This window comes from Silene latifolia, chromosome 4 (genome assembly GCF_048544455.1).
Source record: "Silene latifolia isolate original U9 population chromosome 4, ASM4854445v1, whole genome shotgun sequence".
Classification (NCBI taxonomy): domain Eukaryota; kingdom Viridiplantae; phylum Streptophyta; class Magnoliopsida; order Caryophyllales; family Caryophyllaceae; genus Silene; species Silene latifolia.
Window position 1 is genome coordinate 33,680,696 of NC_133529.1, and position 13,580 is coordinate 33,694,275.

Genomic DNA, 13,580 nt, shown 5'->3' on the forward strand with positions numbered 1-13,580 from the left:
AGTAAACAAACGCATAATAAACCTTTAAACGTCAAAAGTTTTCAAAAGATTCGAATATATTCAATAATAAGGCCTTGTTTTGACTTAATTTCAGCTTTTTTAAGTTCAGTTCAGCTCAGCTCATATTTTAACAAATTAATCTTACTTTAGTTCAACTCAGTTTAATTCAGCTTTTTTCAATCAAAAAAATAGGCCTAAGAAAATGAGATAACGTCACCCGATAAAATCGTAGTTTTATCAATTAAGTTGACCGAGTATTATATTATGGCTTTTGCTTATATCACCTAATAAATGCACTTACATGGCTTGTTTTGAAAGCATTCAAATGAGTAAAAAACAACCCTAGAGAAAGAGAGTTAGAGAAACCCAATGCAAAAACCATAAGAGAAGTTTGGGATTTTGAGGCCAAATACCAGTGGCAATGTCAATGCCAATGCAATCACCAAAGCCAATGCAACTCTTCATCAACACCCACAATTACAAACACACCACCCATCTTATCCTTCTTTTCATCTCATTTTCTTCATTCTTCATCACTTCTTTTGCTAACAATGAAGAAGTCATGTTGTTGCATTCATGGCTTCATAGCTCTTCTGAATCACCACCTTTAGACTTTGCAAATTGGAACTCTTTTGATTCGAACCCATGTAAATGGTCTTACATTACTTGTTCTTCAGACAACTTTGTCACTGAAATTAACATCCAAAATGTTCAAATAAATCTCCCTTTTCCTTCAAATATATCAACACTTTCACACCTTCAAAAACTCACCATTTCTAATGCTAATCTTACTGGCACAATCCCTGAAACTATAGGAGACTGCCCTTTACTCAACTTTATTGACTTAAGTACTAATAATCTTGTTGGGTTTGTTCCCAACTCAATTGGGAAGCTTAAGAGCCTTAAAGATTTGATCTTGAACTCTAATCAACTCACTGGTAGTATCCCAGTGGAGATTGGTGATTGTCTTGCATTAGAAAATCTGTTCCTGTTTGATAATAACTTCAATGGTGAACTCCCAACTGAGTTGGGAAAACTTATAAATCTTCAAACTTTAAGGGCAGGTGGAAATAAGGATCTCTCAGGGAGTATCCCAAAAGAGTTGGGACAGTGTCAAAACTTGACTGTTCTTGGTTTAGCTGATTCAAAGATTTCCGGCGCACTACCGGCTTCTTTAGGCAGCCTGACAAAGCTCCAAACTTTGTCAATTTACACTACAATGCTGTCAGGAGAAATCCCACCTGAGTTAGGTAACTGTTCTGAGCTTGTGAATATATATCTGTATCAGAATAGTCTTTCTGGTTCAATACCAAAAGAGTTAGGTAAGCTTCAGAAGCTTGAGAAACTGTTGATATGGCAGAATAATCTGTCTGGTGGAATTCCTGAGGCGCTTGGAAATTGCTCAAATTTGATATCAGTTGATGTTGCATTGAATTTATTATCTGGGATGATTCCTGCATCTTTTGGTAATCTCAGAAATCTTTCTGAATTGATGCTTAGCAGTAATAACATTTCGGGTTCAATACCATCTAATCTTGGGAATGCTAGAAATTTGCAGCAGATTCAGGTTGATAATAATCAAATAACAGGTACAATCCCAAATGAGTTGGGTAGGTTAGCAGGATTACAGGTTTTGTTTGCATGGCAAAATAGTTTAGAGGGAAGTATCCCTAATGAGTTGGGTAATTGCAGTAGCCTTCAAGCTTTAGACTTGTCACATAACTCAATCACAGGAAGTTTGCCCAGTAGTATATTTCAGCTCCGAAATCTCACAAAGCTTTTGCTCATTTCCAATCACATTTCAGGGTCAATCCCACCTGAGATTGGGAGTTGCAAGGCTCTAATTCGGTTTCGTCTTTCTAATAATAGGATCACTGGGGAACTTCCTAAGGAAATGGGTTTTCTTAATAATCTTAGTTTTCTTGATTTGTCAAATAATCGCCTTTCCAGGTCAATCCCAAATGAGATAGGACAGTGCAAAGCCTTACAGATGCTGAACTTGGGTAATAACACTCTCAGAGGACCGATTCCCGTTTCATTATCATCATTGAGTAAGCTTGAGGCTTTGAATTTGTCAGATAACCAAATTGAAGGCCCGATTCCTGCAAGGTTTGGCCAACTAGAAACATTAAATTCTCTCATACTTAGAAAAAACATTCTCTCTGGAGAAATCCCACCTTCCATTGGAAGCTGTGTCAAACTTCAGTTGCTTGATTTAAGCAACAACCTCCTTACTGGGGGCATCCCAGATGAACTTTTCCAGCTCGAAAACCTCGATATCGCTCTCAATTTGAGCTGTAACATGCTTACTGGCACGATTCCTACTCAAATATCTAATCTCAAAAATCTAAACATACTTGACCTCTCCCACAACAGACTTGAAGGCAGTCTAATGCAACTTTCAGGGTTGGATAATCTTGTGACCCTTAATGTATCTTACAACAATTTCTCCGGGTTTTTGCCTGATAACAAGCTGTTTAGACAGCTGTCATCTGCTGAGTTGGAAGGTAACAAGGGGTTGTGTTCAAATAGTCATGATTCCTGTTTTATAGGCAATGGAGCTCGATCAGGAAGCAGGAACAGAAGGCAATCAAAGACACTGCAATTAGGAATCGGGTTGCTAATAGCTGTGACAGTCATACTGGTGGTTTTAGGAGCGATTGCAATTTTTCGAGCTAGGAAAATGGCTAGAGATGAAAGTGATTCCGAGATTGGGATGGATGCCTGGCCTTGGCAATTCACCCCATTTCAGAAACTCAACTTCACGATCAATGAAGTTTTGAAGTGTTTGGTGGAAAGCAACATCATCGGGAAAGGGTGCTCAGGAATTGTATACCGTGCAGAACTGGATAATGCCGATTTAATTGCTGTCAAGAAGCTGTGGCCGATAGCAGTGGGGACAAAACATGATTCCCAAAAAGAAAGTCTTAAGCCCAATGATGGGCGCGATTCTTTCTCAGCTGAAGTAAAGACATTGGGTTCTATCCGCCATAAAAACATAGTCAAGTTCTTAGGATGTTGTTGGAACAGGAACACGAAGTTGTTGATGTATGAGTACATGCCAAATGGAAGCTTAGGCAATCTCTTACACGAAAGTGGGAGTTTCTTGGACTGGGATTTAAGGTACAAGGTTATCGTAGGTGCAGCAAAAGGATTAGCTTATTTGCACCATGATTGTGTTCCTCCTATAGTTCATAGGGATATTAAGGCAAATAACATTCTGATTGGCCTTGATTATGAACCCTATATAGCTGATTTTGGTCTTGCCAAGCTTGTCGACGACAGAGATTTTGCTAAATCATCTAGCACAGTTGCTGGTTCATATGGCTACATGGCACCTGGTAAGCATATCTCTACCCCGCATAGTTTATACAAATACTTCCACATTGTGCTCAGTGGTTTCACTAACTCCATTACAGCGGCCTGACTTGAGCATTTCTTGTCTAGTTTCTCACTTTGGCGGCCGAGTTTTTCAAAATTTCTCACTTTGGAGACCTAGACTATAGCATAGTTAAAATTCATCTAAAATGGTGAAAATCTTTGTAGGTTTTGAAACACTCGTGGCCTTGTGGGTTTGGATTACATTTTGGTTATGTAGTGTAGGTCTTCAAAGTGAAATTTGTGCACCTGAAGTCACCAAGTATAGCTCAAACCTGAGAAACCATAGCTGATTTTTTCTCTATATTTCATGGTAAGATGCGGTAAAATGTGTCAAGAAATCGACGTTTTTGGTGGGTTTTAAAATCCCAGGTTGAATTCACCCCCAAAACTTTAAACCTCAGCAGATTTTGCCATGACCTAGTGACCTACTCTAGGATAATCTTACTGGAAGTTTGTTCTTTGAGCATAACCTAGACCTATGACCTTAATTGAAAACTACTTTTGATGTACAATGCAAACAGAATATGGATACATGATGAAAATAACCGAGAAGAGTGACGTGTACAGCTATGGAGTAGTCGTGTTAGAGGTACTAACAGGGAAGCAACCTATCGATCCAACTATCCCGGATGGGCTACATATTGTAGACTGGGCCAGGCAGAGGAAAGCGGGTGTTGAAATACTGGACCAAAAGTTACAAGGACGGCCGGAATCAGAAGTGGATGAGATGATGCAAACTATAGGGGTGGCCTTGTTATGTGTAGCTCCTTCACCTAATGACCGTCCTACCATGAAAGACGTGGCAGCCATGCTTGAGGAAATACGACAAGAGCGAGACTCAGATTGCCTTAAAGTTGATAAAGTACAAGTAGAAACATCCAGTCAGAAAAATGAGCTAGAAAATAGCCACAGCAGCAAGAAATCCAATGTAGGACCATCTACAAGAATGCAAGAGCAACTACTCACACAAAGCAGTAACACGAGCTTCTCCGGTACGTCTTTGCTGTATACTTCTAGTCAGGGTACTGTTTCGTATAAATAACTAGTCTAGGGACTAGAATAGAATTCCTGTTTCTTCTTTGTAGGTTCTGAATTCTCAGTTCGGGTTCTAGTCGAGAGCGAAGGAGGATGTCAAATTGTTAATGCCATTATATATGCTACTGTCTAAAGTTCTGCATTTTATAGCTGCTTACATCAGTTCTGCGTCAAATTTCGCTCTAAAACCCCCCTTTCCCCTTGATTTGCGGTGTGCTTGATTCAGTAGGGTAGTTACGACTTACGAATATAACAGGACGCTTTACAATTAAGTTTATGTAAGACCACCTTATACACGTATGCTAAACATGTACTCCATGACCATGAAACATAATTGGCGCGATTAATCAAAAACAGAGAAATTTTTTGGGCATAAACTGATAAACTTGTAGTGTAAGAAAACAACGGGAGAATGGATCTAAGCGTCAAGGCAGCAGCATTCAGGACCAGGTTCTGGGCCATAATTGGTACCATCCCTGCCAATATAACCTCAATTTTACAGAATTGATTGCATTCCACTGGCATGTAAAAACAGGCCTTTCCGCTGCAACCAAATGGCAGGTCCCCTGCTTCCATTCCCTCCCCTATAGTCGAACCATCGCCGAGAACAAGTCACAGACAACGTTGCATTAGCATATCATGGGCAAATCGATATCTTCTTAAGAATTACTGGAAAATGGTAAGCCGGTGGGGGTAAATCACTACAAGGCAAAGTTAATTTTATTGTAAATATGTGATTGATATCCCTTCTCTCCCGATAATTTGTTTACCTCGGGTAGCAAAAATAATGAATATGCAATATTTGGGGTAGCAAAAATTCGTACGCTTAACCGATTTTTGAAGTTTGGGGTAACAGCCGCCACCCTTGCTGCCAGGTAGGTCCGCCCCTGATTACAATGGATGTGTTACACGTGTTGGCGTGTATAATCAAATTTCCTTGAATTTTAAACAAATGAATTAAACACCCTAAAATAAAATAAAATAAACAAATAATCGGGATGGAGGACCAACACATTTTAGAATTGATGTGAGCAATAAACACAAGTAGTCTAGTGGTTAAGAAATCAACGTATTACAATTAAATGAGGTCATGGGTTCAATCATCTTCCAACCTACCTGATGGTTTATTGATTGATTAACTAACTAATTAACTAGCAAGGTAAAGCGATAATGAAATAAGAAGATGAATTCGAGTAATTAAAGGGTTCTCGAGTCAATAAACATTTGCTATCAACAAACCAATTGATCATTGACCTGTCTTTTAATCTAATTACTCTCAGATACTCTATTGTGGAAATTCGGTATCTTTGACACGCGTAGTTAACGATTCAAATTATATATTTAGTCTCTACTTAATCCTACTAATGGTGAAACTTGAAAGGCATGCAAATTATTAGGATAAAGTTTTCTACTTTAGTCTAGATTAATTGGACAATTACGAATTCAATTTCTAAAGATGCAATAAAGTAAAGGGTTATTTCATGGCAATAATCCAACTTAACCCTCATCTTCTCATATTAATCCGTCCTAGTGGTTAACTGGAAATAATTTTAGCTATTATATCATTCAATTAGTCTCTCTTGTGACGGACGCTATCCGTCACAAGGTGAAGACGGAGCGAATACTTACCATATTATGTAATATGGATAAAAGTGACCCGTTTTATGTGTTAATTAATTAATACTTGATTTGACAATTCACAATAAAAAAATAAAGAAATGGGACTTTCCCCATGCAAAACAGACGGCTATGAAAGACTTTTGACACTATTGCACAGTAAGTCACTTTATCTCTCTTCTTTTATTTTGAAAACCAAAAATTTATCATCTATCTAAATATCTAAAAAAAAAATACAATCTTCATCTCCTACCTTCGTTTTCTCTTTTAGCTCACTATCCTTAACTCGCCAAAAATAAGATGGTAACATCTGACCATCTTCATCTTTCCTAGCATCCTCAAGACACAACAAAAAAACTAAGTGGCTAAAAAGACGTCCCCAAAGAAGGTGCTAAAAAACCAATCGGAGGTATTGTGTTTTTAGTTTATAACTCGAAATTATCTTAAAATCATTAAATTTTTTTGGAGATTCGTTGATGTCAAAATGGCGACATTGGTTTAATATTAAAATCCTAATGTCAAAAAAAGGGTGTTTTATGTTGGGGCTTTTTTGTTCAGTAATTAATTTGTAAAAAATGGTCATATTGGTTTAATTAAGATTCGCTTTTTGTCTAAGAAATTTTTGGAAGATTATCAAAATGATTATTTTGTTAACATAAATGAATAAACATGGTTTGATTTTTTTTGTGTTTTGATATATTGGGTTTTTGTTTGATTTAGGTTAAAAAGTTTGAATCTTTTATGTTTTGATTTGTGTTTTAATGTGTAGATCTGGGTTGTTATGTCAAAAATGAGGATTCTATCCAAATCAAAGAGGTTTGAAGTTATAATTTAGAGGAGAAATTTGCTTTAATTTGTTTCAATTTGATTATTTTGTATATCCCTATGTTGAACATCGTAGATATGCTTTATCGTCAAAATATATTCTTGCTTGAACATCATTGTTATTGGTCTCTACTCGCATGGTCGCATTCATGTTTTTAAAAATCATATTGTTACCATTTTAGAGTACAGTGTAACCGTTTTATTGTCATGTACCTATGTTTGAGTGTGTTCAAAATGTTATCATCTTAGTATCGAGATGTAACCTTGTTCGAATGCGTGAATTAATGTTATGATTATAAATTATAACATATATGAATAAGCATGGTGACATATTTTACCACCTTAGTTGTGAAATGTAACTGTTAAACTAGTTGTATGGTTTTACCTCAAAGCCTCTTAAAATGAAAACTGATGAGTAAAAATGGTGACATGGTGATTCTGTATCAATGTTATCACCTTAGACTGAAATGTAACCATTACACAATATGTCAGTTTGAATTTGAATGAATATAGTGATAACTTCCAAGAGTAAACATGGTGACATATGTGTTAGTGTTGAAAATGTGACTACCTTAGCGAAAAATGTACCTATGTTTGAGTGTGTTGCACATTATATTTATGTTTGTTTTGGTATAAAATGAATTTTAACATGTGAACATATATAAATAAACATGGTGACATATGTATTAGTGTTGAAAATGCGACCACATTAGCAGAGGATTGTACCTATGTTTGAGTGTGTTGTTATTTATGTTTATGTTTATTTGGGTTTAAAATGAATCTTAACATGCTAACATAAATGACTAAACATGGTGACATATGCGTTTGTGTTGAAAATGTGACCACTTTAGTCAAGAAATGTACCTATATTTAAGTATGTTGCTCATTATATAAATGTTTATTAGGGTTTAAAATGAATCTTAACATGATAACAGAAATGAGTAAACATGGTGACATATGTGTTGGTGTTGAATATGTGACCACCTGAGTGAGAAATGTACCTATGTTTGAGTGTGTTGTTATTTATATTTATGTTTATTTGGATTTAAAATAAATCTTAACATGTTAACATAAATGACTAAACATGGTCACGTATGTGTTTGTAATGAAAATGTGACCACCTTAACGAGAAATGTATTTATATTTAAGTATGTTGCTCATTATAGAAATGTTTATTAAGGTTTAATAGAATCTTAACATGATAACATAACTGAGTAAACATGGTGACAAATGTATTGATGTTGAATATGTGACCACCTTAGTCGAGAAATGTACCTATGTTTGAGTGTGTTGTTATTTATCATGCTAACATAAATGACTCGACATGATGACATATGTGTTAGTTTTGAAAATGTGACCGCCTTAGTTGAGAAATGTATCTATATTTGAGTGTCTTGCTCATTATAGAAATGTTTGCTTGGGTTTAAAATAAACCTTAATATGATAACATAAATGAGTAAACATAGTGACATGTGCGTTAGTGTTGAATATGTGACCACCTTAAATGAGAAATGTACCTATTTTGAGTGTGTTGCATATTATACAAAATGTAGGTACATTTAGAAAATGTAATCATCTTAACTTAACATGATAACATCTATTATCAAACATGGCCACATATGTGTTAGTGTTGACAACTTCTTATTTGGAAAATGTGACCAGTTCTTGATGTTTTGAATGTTACGAATGCGTCTTAATGTTACTATGTTATTCGAAAATGTTACCATCTTAGCTGCTTTATTTTAAGGGCTGATTAATTTGTTTTATTTGTAGGTAAATGAAGGAGATCGAGGGACATGAGCCACCATCTTCCCTATACCATCTCATACAACAATTGACCACCGCGCAGAAGATGGATGTGAAAGATACAGTAAACATCGGTTTGTAATAAGAAAGACTTAGTACTTAGTGGTTGATGGTTGATGGATAATATGTTATTTTGTAATGCACTTTTTTAGTCCATTAAGATGTTAGTGATGTAAGACAATGACTGATTTGTAACCGTCTTATTAGAAAATATGCGCATTTTCTTCTGAACAATTTTAGTTGTCGCCATAAACGTTTACAAATGGAATAACTTTTGTCGCGTATGTGACCACTTTTGTTGAGTTGAAAAGTGTGTAAAAGAGAATGTTATAATGGAAATGTAACCATATTATTAGGCAGTTATAGCCTCTTAGAATGTGAAAAGGAGAATATTACCATCTTAGTATGTAAATGTAACTATGACAGATACCATCTTAACTACAGCATGTAAATATATTACAGATTACATGCATACCGTCTTGCGGAGATGTCTATTTCTTGCTCTTCTTTTTGGTGTCAACAACAGCTGCCATCTTAACTACAGCAGCTGGCATCTTAACAGGTTAACATAATTTATTAAACATGGTGACATAAGTATGTGTATTGAAAATGTGACCATCGTATCGAGATATGTACTTATATTTGAGAATTCTGAACTGAGTTTAACATTATAACATAAACGCTTTATAACATGGTGACATACGTTAACATATTCAAATGTTAGCACTTTGGTAAGGAAATGTAACCAATCCACCGTTAGTGTAATGTAACCATAATGGAGCTGAATTTAGGAGATGGTTCAAAATGTGACCAATTTGGTAGGGAAATGTAACCACTCTACAGCTAGTAATGTAACCATAATGTAAACATATGTCACAACATTCGTATATTATCTCATTTTATCATAAGATGGTTACAAAACAAAGATTGTCTTATATCTCTAACATCACGAGGGACTAAAAAGTATGTCCTAAAAGAACACATCATTAAACAAACCACCATGTACTAAGTCCCAAAAGATCATCATTATTACAAACCAACGCTTACATCAAGGGGTCATGTCCCTTCTTCATTTCTTCTTCAAAGTCTTAAGAGGACGGGCAACATCTTAAGCACTATTACAAACGGGATCTCCTGTTGGCTTATCTCTAGCACGGGTGTACCTAAGTTGATAAGTGGTGCTTGCTTGACGTTCAGCTCTTTGCCACACGCTGATGTCGCCTAGCCCGAGGTCAAATGAGGGTGGGAGCATCATGTTATCCACTATCTCGTCCAACTGCCAATGGCCATGAATTCAGCATAGAATACGAGGTCGTCCAACTGCCTGCCAATGGCTATGTGTTAAGCATAGATGTTACCATATTAAGCTAAGCTAAGACATGTCCTCACATTGGTACATTCCTCAGCTAAGTGGGTCACATCTTCATCACTAAGACATGTCACTATGTTAACATGTTAATATTTATTTCAACCTCAAATTATAGTACATTCCTCGCAGAGATATGGTACATTTACCAATAAAAGTGGTTACATTGTAAAGATATTAACATATGTCACCATGTTTAAAGCATAGATGTTATCATGTTAAGATATGATCACAACACAAAGATATTGGCACATATATCTGACAATGTGGTCACATTGACAACAATAATCACAGATATGTCATCATATTTAGTCTATTATATTGGCATGTTAAGAATAATGTTGTTAAGGTGGTCATGTTTTCCACACTAAGACATTTGTGATCTAAGGTGGTTACCTTTTCAACATTAGGACATATGTGATCATGTTTACACATTTATGTTACAAAACAAACATTTATATAATCTTCGAAAATAAAAAACATTAGTACATTTCTCGCGAAAATGGTTACCTACTCAACACTAACACATATGATACAATATTTACATATAAATGTTACCATGTGTAAAGCATAGATGTTATCATGTTAACTTCAAGTCACAACACTAAGACACAAGTAGTACATATCTCCGATAAGGTGGTCACATTGCTAACAATCACAGATATGTCACCATGTTTAGTATACTATGTTAACATGTTAAGACAAATGTTAAGGTGGTCACATTTTCAACACTAAGACATATGTGATCTAAGGTGGTCACATTTTCAACATTAAGACATATGTAATCATAATAACTCATTTATGTTACCAAAACAGACATTTTTATAATCTTAAAAAAATAAAAAATATTGGTACATTTCTCAGCTAAAATGGTTACCTATTTAATATTAATACATATATTACAATATTTACGCATAAATGTTACCATGTGTAAAGCATAGATGATATCATTTTAAGTTCAGGTTACAACACTAAGACATAGGTACATATCTTTGATAAGGTGGTCACATTGACAACAATCATAGATGTGTCACCATGTTTAGTCTATTATGTTGACATGTTAACAATAATGTTAAGGTGATCCATTTTCATCACTAAGACAAATGTGTTCTAAGGTGATCACATTTTCCCCATTAAGACATATGTGATTATGTTTAGTCATTTATGTTACCAAAACCAACATTTTTATAATCTTCCCAATAAAACAAACATTGGTACATTTCTCAGTTACAATGGTTACATATTCAGCATTAAGACACATGTGATCATGTTTAGTCATCTATGTTACCAAAACAAACATTTTTATAATCTTAAAAAAATAACAACATTGGTACATTTCTCGTTACAATGGTCACATATTCAACACTAATACATATGTCACAATGATTACACATAAATGTTAGTTCGTATTAAACTCAAAGTAACATCAATTTTGAGTTAGCTATGGTCACATTAACAACCCTTCATAGGCACATTACTCAACTGATATGGTCACATTATCAACCCTTCCAATGCTACATGTTCCAAGTTCAAGACAAATATATTATAGATTACAGGCATACCGTCTTGCACAGATGTGTATTTCTTGTTCTTCTTATTAAACTGGTGACATAATGAAGTGAAATGGTAACGTTTTGACTGGTTCTCATTACAAAACGTCTCTTATACATGTGGTTCTCGGTTTTTTGATCAAAGACGAAAATTGCTTATTTTCGTAACACATTCTATTTACCCAAAACAGTATGTAAAACAACCATTTTAATCACGAATTCATCGTAAAAATAGAAAGTTTACCCTTTTGGTAACCACACATGGGTACATGGTTTTCCTAAAACAAAAGACGGATTTTTAAACATATGCTGCTACATAATAAACAAATGATGAAACTGAATTAAAATTGAACAGTAGGAAGGAATGAACATCATACCATTTTCGAAATAATCCATCATACTAATATTAAAGCAAATTCCTCCTCTAAATTGATTTCGATAGAATCCTCATTTTTTTGTCATAACAACCCCGGATCTACACATCACAACACTAAAAATTCAAACTTTTTAACATAAATCAAACAAAAACCTAATAAAATTAATAACTTTGAGTAACAAATTGACATAAAGATTGAAATTTTTTATATAAATAAAAAACCAACACAATAATTAATTACCATCAAGCAATCCACCATTCTCGTTTTCGACATCGTCAACTTGCTCCTCTAAAACCGTCAAAGTAGCTGCCTCCTCTACTATTTTTGAATTTTTTCGGGTAGATGTATTTGTGCAATTTTAAATGAGATTTTTGATGAAGATTTGGAAGGGAATTGGTGTTGGTGTTGTTATTTTAGATGCAAATGAAACTGGGTAGAAGATGGCGTTTTAGGGTTTAGAGAGAGAGTTTTTTTGGTTTTAAAAAAGTAAAATTAAAATGAGTAAAAGATGAGACAAGTTAATAAAAAAAATGAGGAGAGAAGGACAGACGAACAGAGTAATTGAAAACTTTTGCTTGCCTTGGGAACACAAGAAAAAATTAATATTCTTTAATCCAGCCAACTTGCATACCATTTAAAGAGAATCCGGTCCATTTTCTTCTCAAATGATATTATCCAACCCGTCTTCAGCTTGTGACGGATACTCTCCGTCTTCAATGAGAATTTGTGTATATCATTTAACTTGGATTGATACAACCAATTTTCCAACAAGTCACGGGTCCACTACTTTTCTATTTTTTTTCTGTCTCCTTCCTCTTCATTCTTCAATTCTTCATTTCTTCATTTTCTCTGCAATTTTTTTATTTCTTCTGCTTTTGTATTGCTAAAACTCCCAGATCTCAAGAAAAAAAAAAAAGAAAAAAAGAAAAGAAAAAGACAAAGATTCAATCCCAAATTCATAAAAAACCAGAAAAAACCTAATTAATTAATTAATCAACCTAATTGCCCAACACAAAAAAACTCAAGTTCATAGGATTTGCTCCAATTGAAATAGCAGCTCATCACACTTGAACTCAGCATCATTTCCTTGCCCACCAGCATTGTTTTATACCTAAACAACTATACTATCCTCCCGCTTCCCTCCATTTAAACTAGTCACCCCTCTTGCAAACCAAATTATACTACCACGTCAATGCTAGCACCACTATCAGCCACCACAAAACTCACTCCTTAACTCTCTCACCACATACAATATAGAGGTCGTTAAGGTTACCATGACTCTAATTTGAGCCTTTTGCGGCCATATTGGCCCCCATGGATTGCATATCAACCGACATCAGGAGGCTATAAAAATTTCAAGATAGAAACCGAAATCGAGAGTATACCAAATCAGCATCCTTTGAAATCGTGACAACGAGAATGGTGTTGGTGGTGGTTGTTTTTGAGTGTTTGGTATGACTGATGACTAGTTTGGTGATTAGATGCAGCGAGAGTGGGTGTTTGGTGATTCATGATGGATTAGATAAAAGGTGTGAAGATTGAAGAGGATGAAGTTAAGTTAAGGTTGACTAATTAGGGTTAAATAGTCAAGGAAACCGGTTTTTCAGGTTTCCTTTCTATGAG

The 13,580-nt window shown here is 35.0% G+C and overlaps 1 protein-coding gene and 2 long non-coding RNA genes across 3 annotated transcripts; 2 read left to right on the forward strand and 1 right to left on the reverse strand.

The window, feature by feature from the left end:
* The first annotated feature begins 288 nt into the window (after window positions 1-288).
* On the forward strand, window positions 289-4,558 carry LOC141653403 (uncharacterized). Its single transcript, XM_074461157.1, has 2 exons — window positions 289-3,341; window positions 3,903-4,558. The coding sequence occupies exons 1-2, from the start codon at window positions 422-424 to the stop codon at window positions 4,421-4,423; spliced, it is 3,441 nt and encodes a 1,146-aa protein (XP_074317258.1). The 5' UTR covers window positions 289-421; the 3' UTR covers window positions 4,424-4,558.
* Window positions 4,559-6,151: 1,593 nt separating this feature from the next.
* On the forward strand, window positions 6,152-9,021 carry LOC141652199 (uncharacterized). The gene is made up of 2 exons (XR_012547027.1): window positions 6,152-6,442; window positions 8,632-9,021. It is a non-coding gene; the product is annotated as an uncharacterized LOC141652199 (long non-coding RNA).
* Window positions 9,022-9,434: 413 nt separating this feature from the next.
* LOC141652200 (uncharacterized) lies at window positions 9,435-12,045 on the reverse strand. Its single transcript, XR_012547028.1, has 2 exons — window positions 11,958-12,045; window positions 9,435-9,984 (listed from the first exon to the last, which is right to left on the reverse strand). It is a non-coding gene; the product is annotated as an uncharacterized LOC141652200 (long non-coding RNA).
* Between the last annotated feature and the right edge of the window lie 1,535 nt (window positions 12,046-13,580).

Excerpts from the sequence above, each read along its gene's own strand:
- LOC141653403 (XM_074461157.1), top strand. The coding sequence starts at position 422 with ATGTCAATGCCAATGCAATCACCAAAGCCAATGCAACTCTTCATCAAC. Across the intron at positions 3,342-3,902 it reads ATATGGCTACATGGCACCTG|AATATGGATACATGATGAAA; the intron begins GTAAGCATATCT and ends CAATGCAAACAG.